Genomic DNA, 13,632 nt, shown 5'->3' with positions numbered 1-13,632 from the left:
ACAATATACTGGTTCACAATTTTTAAAGGTTATATTCCATTTATAGCTATAAAATATTAGCTATATTCCTTGCATTGTACAATATATCCTTGTAGCTTATTTTATACATAATAGTTTGTATCTCTTAACCCCCTATGCTTATATTGCCCCTCCTCTCCCGTCCCTCTCCCCACTGGTGACCATTAGTTTATTCTCTATATCTGTGAGTCTGCTTCTTTATTGTTACCTTCATTAGTTTGTTGTATTTTTTAGATTCAAATGTAAGTGATATCACACAGTATTTATCTTTCTCTGTCTGACTTATTTCACTTAGCATAATAGCCTCCAAGTCCATCCATGTTGCTACAAATGGCAGAATTTTATTCTGTTTTGTGGTTGAGTGGTATTCCATTGTAGATATATACCACATCTTTATCCATTCATCTGTTGATGGACACTTCAGTTGCTTCCATATCTCGGCTATTGTAAATAATGTTGCTGTGAACATTGGGGTGCATGTTTCTTTTCAAATTAGAGTTTTTGGGTTTTTTTCGGATATATACCCAGGAGTGGAATTGTTGGGTCATATTGTAGTTCTATTTGTAATTTTTTGAGAAACCTCTCTACTGTTTTCCACGGTGGCTGCACCAATTTACATTCCTACCAACACTGTCTGAGGGTTCCCCTGTCTCCACATCCTTGCCAACATTTGTTATTTGTGTTCTTTTCGATGATAGCCATTCTGACAGGTGTGAGGTGATATCTATTGTCTTGTGGTTTTGATTTGCATTTCCTTTCCCTGATGATTAGCAATGTTGAACATCTTTTCATGTGCCTGTTGGCCATCTGCATTTCCCTTTTGGAAGAATGTCTATTCAGGTTTTCTGCCTATTTTTTAATCGGATTGTTTGTTTTTTTGGTGTTGAGTTGTATGAGCTGTTTATACGCTTGGATATTAATCCTTTATCAGTCATATCATTTGCAAATATTGTTCCCATTTAGTAGGTTGTCTTTTCGTTTTGTTGATGGTTTCCTTTGCTGTATAAAAGCTTTTAAGTTTAATTGGGTCTCATTTGTTTATTTTTGCTTTTATTTCCTTTACTTTAGGAGTTGGATCCAAAAAATGCTACTGCGATTTGTGTCAGAGTGTTCTGCCTATATTTTCCTCTAGGAGTTTTATAGTATCCAGTCTTACATTTAGGTCTTTCATCCATTTTGAGTCTGTTTTGTATATGATGTTAGAGAAATGTTCTAATTTCATTCTTTTGCATGTAACTGTCCAGTTTTCCTAGTACTGCTTATTTGAAGAGATTGATTGTCTTTTCTCCATTGTTTATTCTTGCCTCCTTTATCATGGATTAATTGACCATAAATGCATGAATTTATTTCTGGGCTCTTTATCTTGTTCCATTGATCTGTGTGTCTGTTTTTGTGCCAGTACCATACTGTTTTGATGACTATAGCTTTGTAATATAGTCTGAAATCAGGGAGTATGATTCCTCCAGCTCTGTTCTCTCTCAAAATTGTTTTGGCTATTCGGGATCTTTTGTGCTTCCATACAAATTAAAAAAATTTTTTGTTCTAGTTCTATGAAAAATACCATTGATATGTTGATAGGCATTGCCCTGAATCTGTAGATTGCCTTGGGTAGTATGGTCATTTGAACAATGTTGATTCTTTCAATCCAAGAACACAGTATATCTTTCCATCTGTTTGTGCCATCTTCAGTTTCTTTCATCAGTGTCTTATTGTTTTCCAAGTATCGGTCTTTTACCTCCTTAGGTAGGTTTATTCCTAGGTATTTTATTATTTTTGATGCAATGGTAAATGGGATTGTTTCCTTAATTTCTCTTTTTTTTTTAAATTTATTTATTCATTTATTTATTTTTGGTTGCATTGGGTCTCCATTGCTGCACGTGGGCCTTTTCTAGTTACGGCTAGTGGGGGCTACTCTTCATTGCAGTGTGTGGGCTTCTTGTTGTGGTGGCCTCTCTTGTTGTGGAGCATGGGCCCCAGGCACGTGGGCTTCAGTAGTTGTGGCACGCAGGCTCAGTAGTTGTGGCTCGCGGGCTCTAGAGCACAGGCTCAGTAGTTGTGGCACACGGGCTTAGCTGCTCCGCAGCATGTGGGATCTTCCCGGACCAGGGTTCGAACCTGTGTCCCTTGCATTGCTAGGCAGACTCCTACCCACTGCACCTTGCTAGGCGGACTCCTACCCACTGCACCACCAGGGAAGCCCCTTAATTTCTCTTTCTGATAGTTTTTTCATGTTTGTTTTTTGGCTGTGCCACACGGCTCCTGGGATCTTACTTCCCCGACCAGGGATTGAACCTAGGCCCTTGGCGGTGAAAGCGTAGAGTCCTAACCACTGGAGCACCAGGGAATTCCCTGATAGTTTGTTGTTATTGTATAGAAATGTAACAGATTTCTGTTTATTTTGTATCTTGCAACTTTACTGAATTCATTGATGAGCACTAGTAGTTTTCTGGTAGTGTCTCTAGGATTTTCTGTGTATAGTATCATGTCATGTGCAAACAGTGACAGTTTTACTTCTTCCTTTCCAATTTGGATTCTTTTTATTTCTTTTTATTCTCTGACTTCTGTGGCTAGGACTTTGAAAACTATGTTGAATAAACGTGGCAAGAGTGGGCATCCATGTCTTGTTCCTGATCTTAGGAAATGCTTTCAGCTTTTCACCACTGAGTATGTTAGCTGTGGGTTTGTCATATGTGGCCTTCATTAGGTTGAGGTATGTTTCCTCTATGCCCACTTTCTGGAGAGGTTTTTATCATAAGTGGATGTTGAATTTTATCAAGAGCTGTTTCTGCATCTATTGCTATGATCATAAGGTTTTTATTCTTCAATTTGTTAATGTGGCATATCACATTGATTGATTTGCAGATATTGAAAAATCCTTGCATCCCTGGCATAAATCCCACTTGATCATGATGTAGGATCCTTTTAATGTATTGCTGAACTTCGTTTGCTAGTGTTTTGTTGAGGATTTTTATATCTATGTTCATCAGTGATATTGGCCTGCAATTTTCTTGTTTTGTGGCATCTTTGTCTGGTTTTGGTATCAGTGTGATGCTGCCCTCATAGAATGAGTTTGGCAGTGTTCCTTCCTCTGTAATTTTGTGGAATAGTTCGAGGATAGGTGAATTGATAGAACTCACCTGTGAAGCTATCTGGTACCAGAGTTTTGTTTGTCGGGAGTTTTAAAATTACTGATTCAATTTCAGTACTGGTAATTGGTCTGTTCATATTTTCTATTTCTTCCTGGTTCAGTCTTGGGAGATTATACCTTTCTAAGCAGATAAAACATGATACAATGTAGTGGTTAAAAGCACAGGCTTGGGAGCCAGAGTGCCTGAGTTCATATCCCAGCTTTATAATTTCCTAGTGTGCGATTTTTAGCAATTTACTGTGTCATTTTTTTATGTATAAAATAAGTATAGTACCAACCCCACAAAATTGTTGTGAGGATTAAATTAGTTAATACATATAAAGTACTTGGAACACCATCTGGCACATAAACATTAGCTCAATAAATATTAGCTCTCATTATTGTCATCATAGTCTTCATCATTATCATTATTACCATTATTGGATTAATTATCTATGTAGAAAATCCAAAAGGATATACAGAAAACTATTAAAGTAATAAATAAGTTAGCAAGGTTGCCAAATATAAAACCTGAAAGGAAAGGTCAATAAAGCTCCCAGACACCAGCAACATTCAGAAAATGTAGTTTTTAAGAAAAATTATAGTATCAACAAAATGTGTAAGTATCTGGAAATCTAACAGAAGATTTGCATACCATTTATTATGAAAACTAAGTTACTTTTTTGAGAGACGTGAAAGAAGGCCTGGATAAATTAAAAGAGATCCTATATTTTTAAACAAGGAGATTCAGTGTCATTTCTGTCAAAATCTCAACAGGATCTTTTATGGAACCTGACAGGCTAATCCTGAAATTCATATGAAAGAATGGAGGACCAAGAATGGCCTAGATAATTCTAAAGAAGATCAAAATGGAAGGAGACAACATGATTACTATAGTTAACACTGCTGTGTGGCATACAGAAAAGTTGTTACGAGAATAAATCCTAAGTGTTCTCATCATAAAGAGAAAAATTTTTTTTCCTTTTTTCTTTTCTTTTTATTGTATCCATGTCAGAAGGTAGATGTTCGCTGAACCTATTTTGATAATCATTTTACAATGTGTATGTGTGTATATATATATATATATATATATATCAAACCATCATGGTGTGTGCCTGAAAGTTACACAGTAATGTATGTCAACCATCTCTCAATAAAACTGGGAAAAAAATGGAAGGAGACTCATCCTATTAGTGTGATGATAAATAAAACATTGTGGTGCTAGTGCAAGAACAGACAAAAAGACTAAGGCAACCAATAAGAAGCACCTAAGAATAGACCTAAATATACATATGGGAGATTTATAGATGAAAGAGAATGTGTGGCTCAAAAAGTGGCACTGGGGAAACTGGACTATCTCTATAGCAGAAAGTTAAATTAGGTCTTTACCTCACATCATACAAAAATATAAATGCCAGATGGGATTAAAAACCTGAATGTGAAAAGCAAAAAAACTTAAAACTCTTAGAAGATGTGTATAAATAAATTACATTCTCTTTTGTTTTATTACAGTTTATGCTAGCCTAAATTTTGGCAGTAAGACACAGCAAACATTTGGTAGTCAGACAGAACGGACTTCATCATACTCTGGTCCAAATCCAAGTTCAGGAGGCTTCATTCTTCCATCCTATCCTCTCTCATCACCTCGAACTAGTCCAAAGCACACATCTCTTACTGTATCTCCAAAGAAGTCCCAAGATAATTCTGTTAATTTCTCAAATTCCTGGCCTCTTAAAAGCTTTGAAGGAGTTTCAAAGCCAAGTCCACAGAAAAAGCTTGTCAGCCAAAAGTCATCTGATCCTACAGGTATACATGATGGTAAAAATTAATACTTTGTTCAAATTTATTTGTATGTTCGAATAATTACTTTGAAGTTCGGGTTGTTAGATCTTTAAAAGCTGGTAAATTGTGTTTTATTTCTCTGAATTAGTAAATATTTAAGAAAATATTTAACAAAGTTAAATAGATCAAATGTGTAATATAAAATTCAATTGAAATTCTCATTTCTTTTTTTTTCTTATATTGGCACTTCAGAATCCTTTTTCGGAACTAAACAAATAATAATGCTTTATAAGGTATATGAACATGAACAGCCTGAGATCCTACTAACAAGTTTTAGCTTTACAAATATAAAATATAATTCATATATTTACTATAATGTCTAGTATTTATTCGACATTTATTGACTACTCTCTGTTAAAATTATTTTGATGGTTTTTCTACTACTTGTTATTAACTAAAATATTCTTTTCTTAACAATAGCCCAGTCCAAAATTATAAAATTAGCATGTTAGCTTACTTAAGACAGATTCAGTCTCAAAATAAGAAGTCTTTTAAAGGCAAGCCCCATGTCCCAAATGCTTTCCTATCCCTAGCCCCTGAGATCAGATATTTCACCTTTAAACTACCCTACAACACAGATGTTCCAGTTTATAACCATAAGGTCAATTTATTGCATAGTCAGCTGATTTTATTACTTTCTCTTAGCACTGAGTGTTCATTCTCTTCTTTAATTTATTTCTGTATTTGTCTTTCCTCCAAAATCAGATATTGTATTGAAAGCTGAGACATTATTCAACTTGTTCTCCCTAGTACCCAGTATTACTGCTTTGCACATAGTAGTCGTTCAAGTGTTGCTTACATAGTTATATCAAGCCAGATAATTAACCCTTCTAGCTTATTACGGACTTTACAAGTATTAATCATGATGATGTGTATGAAGAAATTTCACGGAATTCCGTGGCGGTCCAGTGGTTAGGACTCCATGCTTTCACTGCCAAGGGCGCGGGTGCAATCCTTGGTCAGGGAATTAAGATGTCACAAGCCATGCGGCACAGCCGAAAAAAAAAAAAAGATTCACTTGGTATATAATATTTGATATGAAAGGATTTTGGGTGGTCCATTTTTGTTATACTTTTTAGGGGACACTGATATTTTTATCTCAAGTAGCAATCTTTATTTCTAGTAAAATATAATGTGCTTTTTAATTTAAAAACACCTAATTCTAAACACTTGTGATTTTAACGCTATCGATAACTGTTTTTCAACTTGAAGTTGAAAAAAAAAAAGAATAAAATATGTCTTTTTCATGCAGGAGAAAATTCTCAAGAGAAACCTTCTCCAGTTCAACTTACACCTGCTTTGGTGAGATCACCATCTTCCCGACGAGGCTTAAATGGGACCAAGCCTGTACCTCCCATACCACGGGGCATCAGCCTTTTGCCTGATAAAGCTGATTTAAGTACAGTGGGACCCAAAAAGAAAGAGCCAGATGACATTTGGAAGAGTGAAAAAGATAGTCTTACAATTGATCTTTCAGAATTAAATATCAGGGATAAAGATTTGGATCAAGAAGAGGTTAGAACCAAATATTTTCAGTAATTTTTAAATGCTTGTAATTGTCTATAAATAATAGTTGTTATTTAAGGAAAAATCAAGTACTTTTTATCCCATAACATGGTGTCTTATTTGTAAAAATATTTTATGTTCACAATAGAATACATGGAAACTATAGTGAAGTATTAAGAAGAAAATTCATCACACCAAATTCCACTACCCAGAATAATTTATCACTGTCACTCTAATGTCTTTCCTTCCAGTAATCTGTGCATATATTATTCCTTTTCAAATTAAAAGTACAGATAATATAGCAATATACCCATGCACTAACCCCTACCAAATGAACAATTTGTCGTTTTTGTTTCCTACTTTTTAAATAAATGAAACATAACATAGTTCCCTCCCCAATCCAGTTTCTCTTTCCTCTTCACTGAGGCACCACTGTTACCATTAGTTTGTGTTTTATGTACTTTTTATATTGCTATAGTAGTATTTTGATATATTTATAATGTACTCATATAATTGATTTTGGCTTATTTCTAGTCTTTTGCTATTGCAAACTATGCTGCAGTAAACATTCTTGAGCATGTCCCTTGTGCATATGTGCAAGTTTATGAAATTGACATTATATTGTATTTTTATCTTTGAATCCTAGATCACTCCATTTATACTATAAAAATGTATTGCCAATATGATAACTCTACATATTAATTATGCCAGAGAAGGGATGTGGCTGCTATGTTACTTTGGATTCAGAGCAGTATTTCCACAGATGCTTCCTTTTTATCATTTCAGTTTGCCTGATGTCAGGTTGAAAAGTGTTTTACATTAAATATGTAAACTGAAACACCCAGTGATGATATTTTGTGGTCTTATTTTAGCCTGTTTTTAAGACGTAAGGCATCATGTACTGATAGTTTGTTCAAAAAAAATTAATGCATATTCATTTAAAAAGCATTTCTTTAACATTAAGCATGTGTAAAACTAACTTAGAAAGAATCAGAATTGGTTCTTAATGAATTAATTAGTCATTCCAACTTCTAATTGCTTGTAAAATCTTTTCTTGTTTTTTTCTTTTTGCTTTTGTTTTTCCAGTTATAGTCCAGTGGTACTATGAAGGGAATTTATTTACAGGAAACAAACTTACAGAAGAGGCATTTTCCTGTGTAACTCATAAATTTCATCTGATCCTACATATTGTCTTTTATGATAACTTAAAAATAGTCCTTTTAGTGGGTAATTGAAAGGGTAATTTCTTTTTTATAATTATTAGTAAATATAGGTGGATACTAATGTTTTTAGATATTCAACCTTCCAAGGATTTACTAGGGAAGTGGCTGTACTATCAAATCAACTATTAATTGTTATAATCAAAATATAAGCAAAACACAGCTTATGTATATTTCTGAGTTCCTTAATTTGTTCAAGGCTCTATTCCCAAACTTAATATATATGTGATAAAGATTTCTCCTCTGCATTTTTATAGATACTTGTCTTCAGAAGTTACATACAATGATCTGTTATTCTCTGAACTCTAACACTGGCAAGCTTGATGTAAACTTCAAATTTAGAAAGCTGATTACTTTTTGCTGACCTTCTCATAGAACTTCTAAATAGCCACATCAGCACACTATTGACCTAAGGTTAAATGGACCTCTGTGACTTTAACTGTGCTACTATCTGATTCAATGATTCACCTATGAATGAATTTTTACAATATATTAGTCGTTGTACCCAGTGCTGGAAGTACCATGGTGAATAATATCTTGAGATCCTTCCTCTTAAGGAACTTATAATCTAGGAAGTTGTTTATAAATAAATACCTGAGTGATGAAATCTGTATTTATACTATGTACAGATATGTTAACATCCATCTTGTTAGTATTGGATTGAAGAGTGGCTAGCTAGGTATAGTTATTGGAGTTTGAAATTTAAGGATAACTTTTACTTATATAATTATTTTGTAAAGTTAATTGTTTTAATTTTTTTTAGATGCAGAGCTCTCTTAGGTCCCTTCGTAATAGTGCAGCTAAGAAAAGAGCAAAACTGAGTGGCAGTACTTCTGATCTTGAAAGCCCTGATTCTGCAATTAAGCTCGACTTGACTGTGGACTCTGCATCTCGATCTTCCTCTCCAAACATCAGCTCTTACAGTGAAAGTGGAGTTTACAGCCAAGAATCTTTGACTTCTTCTCTGTCGACAACTCCCCAGGGGAAGAGAATAATGTACTTTATTTTTTGATATGTTAGATGAATTCTGATCTGTAATTTGTAGTCTGAAGCTCTAATATCATATTTAAAAAAAAAACTTTAAGACCATTTTCTAGTTTTTGAAACGTTGAAATACATTTAAAAGACAACAAAATTTACAGATATTACCTTGGTTGGCTTTGGTTTGGGGTGGTTGTGGAGAGACAGAGCACAACCCCAACTAAATTAATATAAATCCTAGTCCCAAAGCCCCACTTATTCTTATGCCTAAGATTTATTCTAATATTCCTTGTCCTTTAGCTCTTTTCTGTATCATTGACTCTGACGATTGACCAATAGCTGATATTACTGTTTTCGTTTAATGATTTTCGTTTAAAACTCAGCACCAGTTTCCTCTAATCGATGGATAAATTCCACCCAGCCATTACCCAACTATTTCTTACATTTTGTTATTCCATTATCTTGTGCGAGTTTAGGACTCCATGCAGTAGCTTTTGCAGCCCTCTCTGGAGTTTCCTTACCGCAGCAGTGCTAGAATTAGAGTCCTGGTCACCCCATACTGACAGCATAGCAATTGGACGAACTTTTCCAGATTACCTCAATAACCCTTTTTTTTTGAGGTACGCGGGCCTCTCACTGTTGTGGCCTCTCCCGCTGCGGAGCACAGCTCCGGACGCGCAGGCTCAGCGGCCATGGCTCACGGGCCTAGCTGCTCCGCGGCATGTGGGATCTTCCCGGACTGGGGCACGAACCCGTCCCCCTCATCGGCAGGTGGACTCTCAACCACTGCGCCACCAGGGAAGCCCCCTCAATAACCTTTAAATCTTAAACAGTGATCCTACCTTGATTTCTGAAAATCTCTGTGACCCTATTCTAGAATTTTGGGGAATCCTTTCCCTCTTTATTGTATTTTATTTTATTTTTAAATTTTATTTTTTATTTTATATTGGACTATAGTTGATTTGCAGTGTTGTGTTTCAGGTGTATTCCTCTTTATTTTAGACAGAAACCTAAGAGTATAATTACTAGGTCTTGGGTAGATGGACATTTAACTTTTTAAATAAGTGCTAAGCTGTTTTCTAAGATGCTTGTGCAATTTTATACTCCTGTCAGCAATGTATGAGAGTTCCAGTTGCTTTACATCCTTATTAACCTTTGGTGTTGTCAGTCTGTTTAATTTCATTTTCCTTTGATTTTATCCATACCATGTTTACATATAGAGATAAATATTTAAAATCAAATTTAAATTATTTTTACTTAAGTGAACTAGAACCTCTAATAGGTAGAGATTACATAATCCAAGGAGAGATGATGTTCTGTTGAACATTAATGTAGAAGGGCGTTTTATTTCAGCAGTTCATAGAATTAAACTAAATTTTTGTGTCCCATTGTGAGAGGTTTGTCTCATTCCATGATTTCCTTCCCCACATTTTTTAGCTGAAACAGCAGCTTATTTTGCAGTTGGAAATATTTTATTACTGGAAATTCCTTTGTTGTAATTACCTGTGTAGAATAATGCAATATATTTACAAAATGAATTTGGAATGGCTATGTGGGCTGATGAAGTAATTATGTTTACATTAAGTTACCAGACATTTAAAATATATACATTTATCTCTTAGACCTAAAGTTTTTCCTTTATCTTACATGAATGTGAAATTCTATGTTACATACTCTTACAGTTTCAAGGTTCTGTAAGTAATCTGGAATGCAATTGGGAAGAAAAGTTCATTTTATATTGTTGATATAACATTTAGAATTCACTATTCGCAATATTGTTTCATAGAGTTATTCTCTTCAGATATTAAACTCCGTGAGAAAGGAGTTCAGTATACCCTCATTTATGGACTGAATTATCTTTAATGAATTTACTATTTCCACATTTTATTTTATTAGTTTAAGAGCAGTTATTCTCAACCAGCTTACATCCTGCCTTAAGAATCATGTCCAAAGAAAGTCACTACTACTTCTGCAGGGCTTTCATGCTTACGTGGATTGGGAAGGAAAAATTATTGAGAACCACTTTTCTAGAGACTGAAGTATTTTCTTTCATCTAAGTCAAATACACTCAATATAAATGTAAATTGACAGTCATCTAGTCTAGAGAAATTACTCTTTTAAAATATTTAACATTGATTTCTCACTAGGTCAATTAACAAATATGCCTACCCAACTACTAAGAATTGTACTCCTTTGTAAAATCTCTTCTTGATAATATCCATCACTGACTTATTGGCATTTTAGCTCTTACTGATTTTAAACAGTTCCCTTTATGTACAGACTTAATATTCTTCAGTTTACTTTCTTTGTGAAATAAGGCCTGTAGGCCTTTATAAAGTCAAGAAAGTATAGCAAAAAATAGTCCATGAAGAAAGCGGCATTTGCTAAAACTCACTTGTTGCTGATCTCTTATAATATTATTAAGTCCCTATTTTTATATTATATATGAAGGTAGATAACATACTAGATGATTAGAATCATTTGGCTTAGTTCTGGAATGGACGGTCTTTGGGTCAGGTTTTTTTTTTTTTCCCCTTACCCAAAGGAAGATTAAACAGCACAAATTGTAGTGTCTTCATTTCCTTTGGTAATCCTCTCATGAATAATTAAGGATTGACCATATGTTGGAAAGGTTGGAAGTTCAAAAGGTGAAATAGGAATACCAATAAGAAATATTCTTAGCCATAGTTTATCATACTTGTTGCTGCCTCACTATCAAAGTTTAGTGAGTTAATAAAAGTATAGAGAATGTTTGATATAAGAATGCTGAATAGCTCTAGATCTTCAATGTTTATTGAAATTACTTTGTTTCATTGTAGGTCAGACATATTTCCAACATTTGGATCAAAACCTTGTCTAACAAAACTTTCTTCTGCAAAGAATAAGAACTCTCAGGTAGCTGAACAAAGCCCCAGTGCAGGTATTCTATGACTGTTTTATAAATATGTTTTATAGAAAGTATGATTTTTAAATGATTAAAAAATGATGGCAAATGTATTTTAGATTTAGAATTTTTGTAATTACTAATTAAGACTAACCATCTTCTTAACTCCTTAAAAGGCCATTTTGGCAAGAATACTTACTATTCTTGGAAGAAAAAATACTTACCTGAATAATTGATACCCCTTTAAACCCATAAGTTACCCGGTCTGGCTCCTACACCAGGACATTTTGATTTAATTGATACAAAATGTGACCTGGCCATCAAAGTTTTTGAGAACTCTCTAGGTGCAGAATAGTTTAGAAACCACCGGGGGCCACAAAAGACAATTTCTTTTAAAAATAATATTTAGCTAGTGTAAATATCTTGTGTTAAGCATTTTGTAAACTAACCTGGAAATCACTAATTTATAACAGCAGTTCTTAGAAAATAGATTCAGGTATTAGTAATAAATTAGAAAAATATTTGAATTCTGATCAATTTAGGATGGGAACTGTATGTTCTTCTTTATGATTTGTAAAACTATTGAATTATGAATTAATTGTAGCAAGTTGGGATATGATATTTATTTTCGCATGATCTCAGTGTGAAAGTCCTAACAACCTTAAAGTTTACCTTATAATTACTTTCTTAGAAAACTGTGTGTGTATCTAACTGTTTGCTAAGATTTTAAATTTCTTCCTCCTAAATATATCTTAATTTCATCTCTTTGTAATTCCCACTATCACTCTTACTCATTTTTTACTTAGCCGCCTAACATTTCTCTCCAGCTTCAGTCTCGTCCACTTACAATCCCTTTCCCATAATGCAAAACTGACTATATTGCCTAGCCTAAATTTATTCAGAGCAGTCTTCTTTGATCAGAGCCGTGCAGACATCTCCAGCTTCATTTTCATTTCCTGCTTTGTATGTTGTGATCCATTTAAATCAAACCACCTTCAGTACCATTTCTATCTCTTTGCAGTTGCACGTACTGTTTCTTCTGGATGAACTCAAATCCACACCACACCCCATTCAGCTGTGAAAACAACTCAGTTGCTTTCTCTGGGAGGCCTTCCCAATTCACAAATAAAATTGATATTACCTCTTTTGTAATATCATTACATTTTGCACTGACATTTTTATAGTGGTATTGCACTATATAAGTAAAAAGTGTTTTACTTTTTTGGACTCTCAGATTCTTGATCCCCAGAGATTATTTACCCCTGATTGCCAACAAGTGCCTGTCATAATTATAAAAGCCCAACTCAGCTATGTGTGTCTGGTATACTGGCTTCCACAAAGCTTGTGTGTTAGACTAAGAGATAGTTATTCTACTAGGCACAGGAAGGCAATGTATATGTGCTTTGGAGTCTGAAAGACTCTAGCTGGAATCCCAGTTTGATATTTTAATAATCATATTCTTGCTCTGTGAAAGTTAATTGCTTTGAAACTAGTTCCCTCATCTGATGATGTAAACCTTGAGAAGGGTAGTGAAGATCTAAGTATATAACATATATAAAGCACCTAGTACATAGTGGGCACTTGGTAAGTATTTGTTCTCCTAAAAGGGAAGACCCAAAGAAATATAATACATAAACTTATTCTTTAATTCTTTTTTAAGGCTGATTATCCTAATAAATTATTTATTACTTTACAAATAATTATATAAGTTTGAAGAGACACTTTGTTGCCAGGTTATATCTAGTTTATAAAAATGGAACCCTCTTTTGGAAGAATATTCTTGGAATTAGAGAAGGGTAGATTTAGAAAACCGAGATTTGAGTTTCCCTCTGACCCTAGTTGTATGACCTTGTGAGTCATTTAAATTTTAGTGGAGTGATAGGTCTTACAGTAATACACGCTTCTGTATGCGATGTTCAATGTTTCCCAAACTTGTTTAATAGTCAGTGTTTCTCAAACTTGCCTAATCCTAGGAATCACTAGGAATGCATATAACATACAGGTTTTGGGGCCTCACCTTATACCTACTGAATCAATCTTCAGAGTTAGAAATC

General features: G+C 34.2%; 1 protein-coding gene across 7 annotated transcripts in view; it reads left to right on the top strand.

Moving 5' to 3' along the window:
* TOGARAM1 (TOG array regulator of axonemal microtubules 1) overlaps positions 1-13,632 on the top strand; it is an 80,153-nt gene that overhangs the window by 21,427 nt on the left and 45,094 nt on the right. For 4 of the 7 annotated variants that reach the window (XR_012329996.1, XM_073800521.1, XM_019923968.3 and 1 more), the window contains exons 4-7: positions 4,658-4,963; positions 6,240-6,502; positions 8,477-8,709; positions 11,514-11,614. Coding sequence is in view for 6 of the 7 variants with exons in the window: in XM_073800521.1 (XP_073656622.1) it covers positions 4,658-4,963; positions 6,240-6,502; positions 8,477-8,709; positions 11,514-11,614 (903 nt within the window). In the remaining variant the exon portion in view is untranslated. The remainder of the gene's footprint in view (positions 1-4,657; positions 4,964-6,239; positions 6,503-8,476; positions 8,710-11,513; positions 11,615-13,632) is intronic. The other 3 variants (XM_073800522.1, XM_033851177.2, XM_033851178.2) reach the window with 2 other exon arrangements.

This window comes from Tursiops truncatus, chromosome 2 (assembly GCF_011762595.2).
Source record: "Tursiops truncatus isolate mTurTru1 chromosome 2, mTurTru1.mat.Y, whole genome shotgun sequence".
In the NCBI taxonomy this organism is placed as follows: domain Eukaryota; kingdom Metazoa; phylum Chordata; class Mammalia; order Artiodactyla; family Delphinidae; genus Tursiops; species Tursiops truncatus.
The sequence above is the reverse complement of the archived record's forward strand: the minus strand, read 5'-3'. Positions and strand labels throughout refer to the sequence as shown.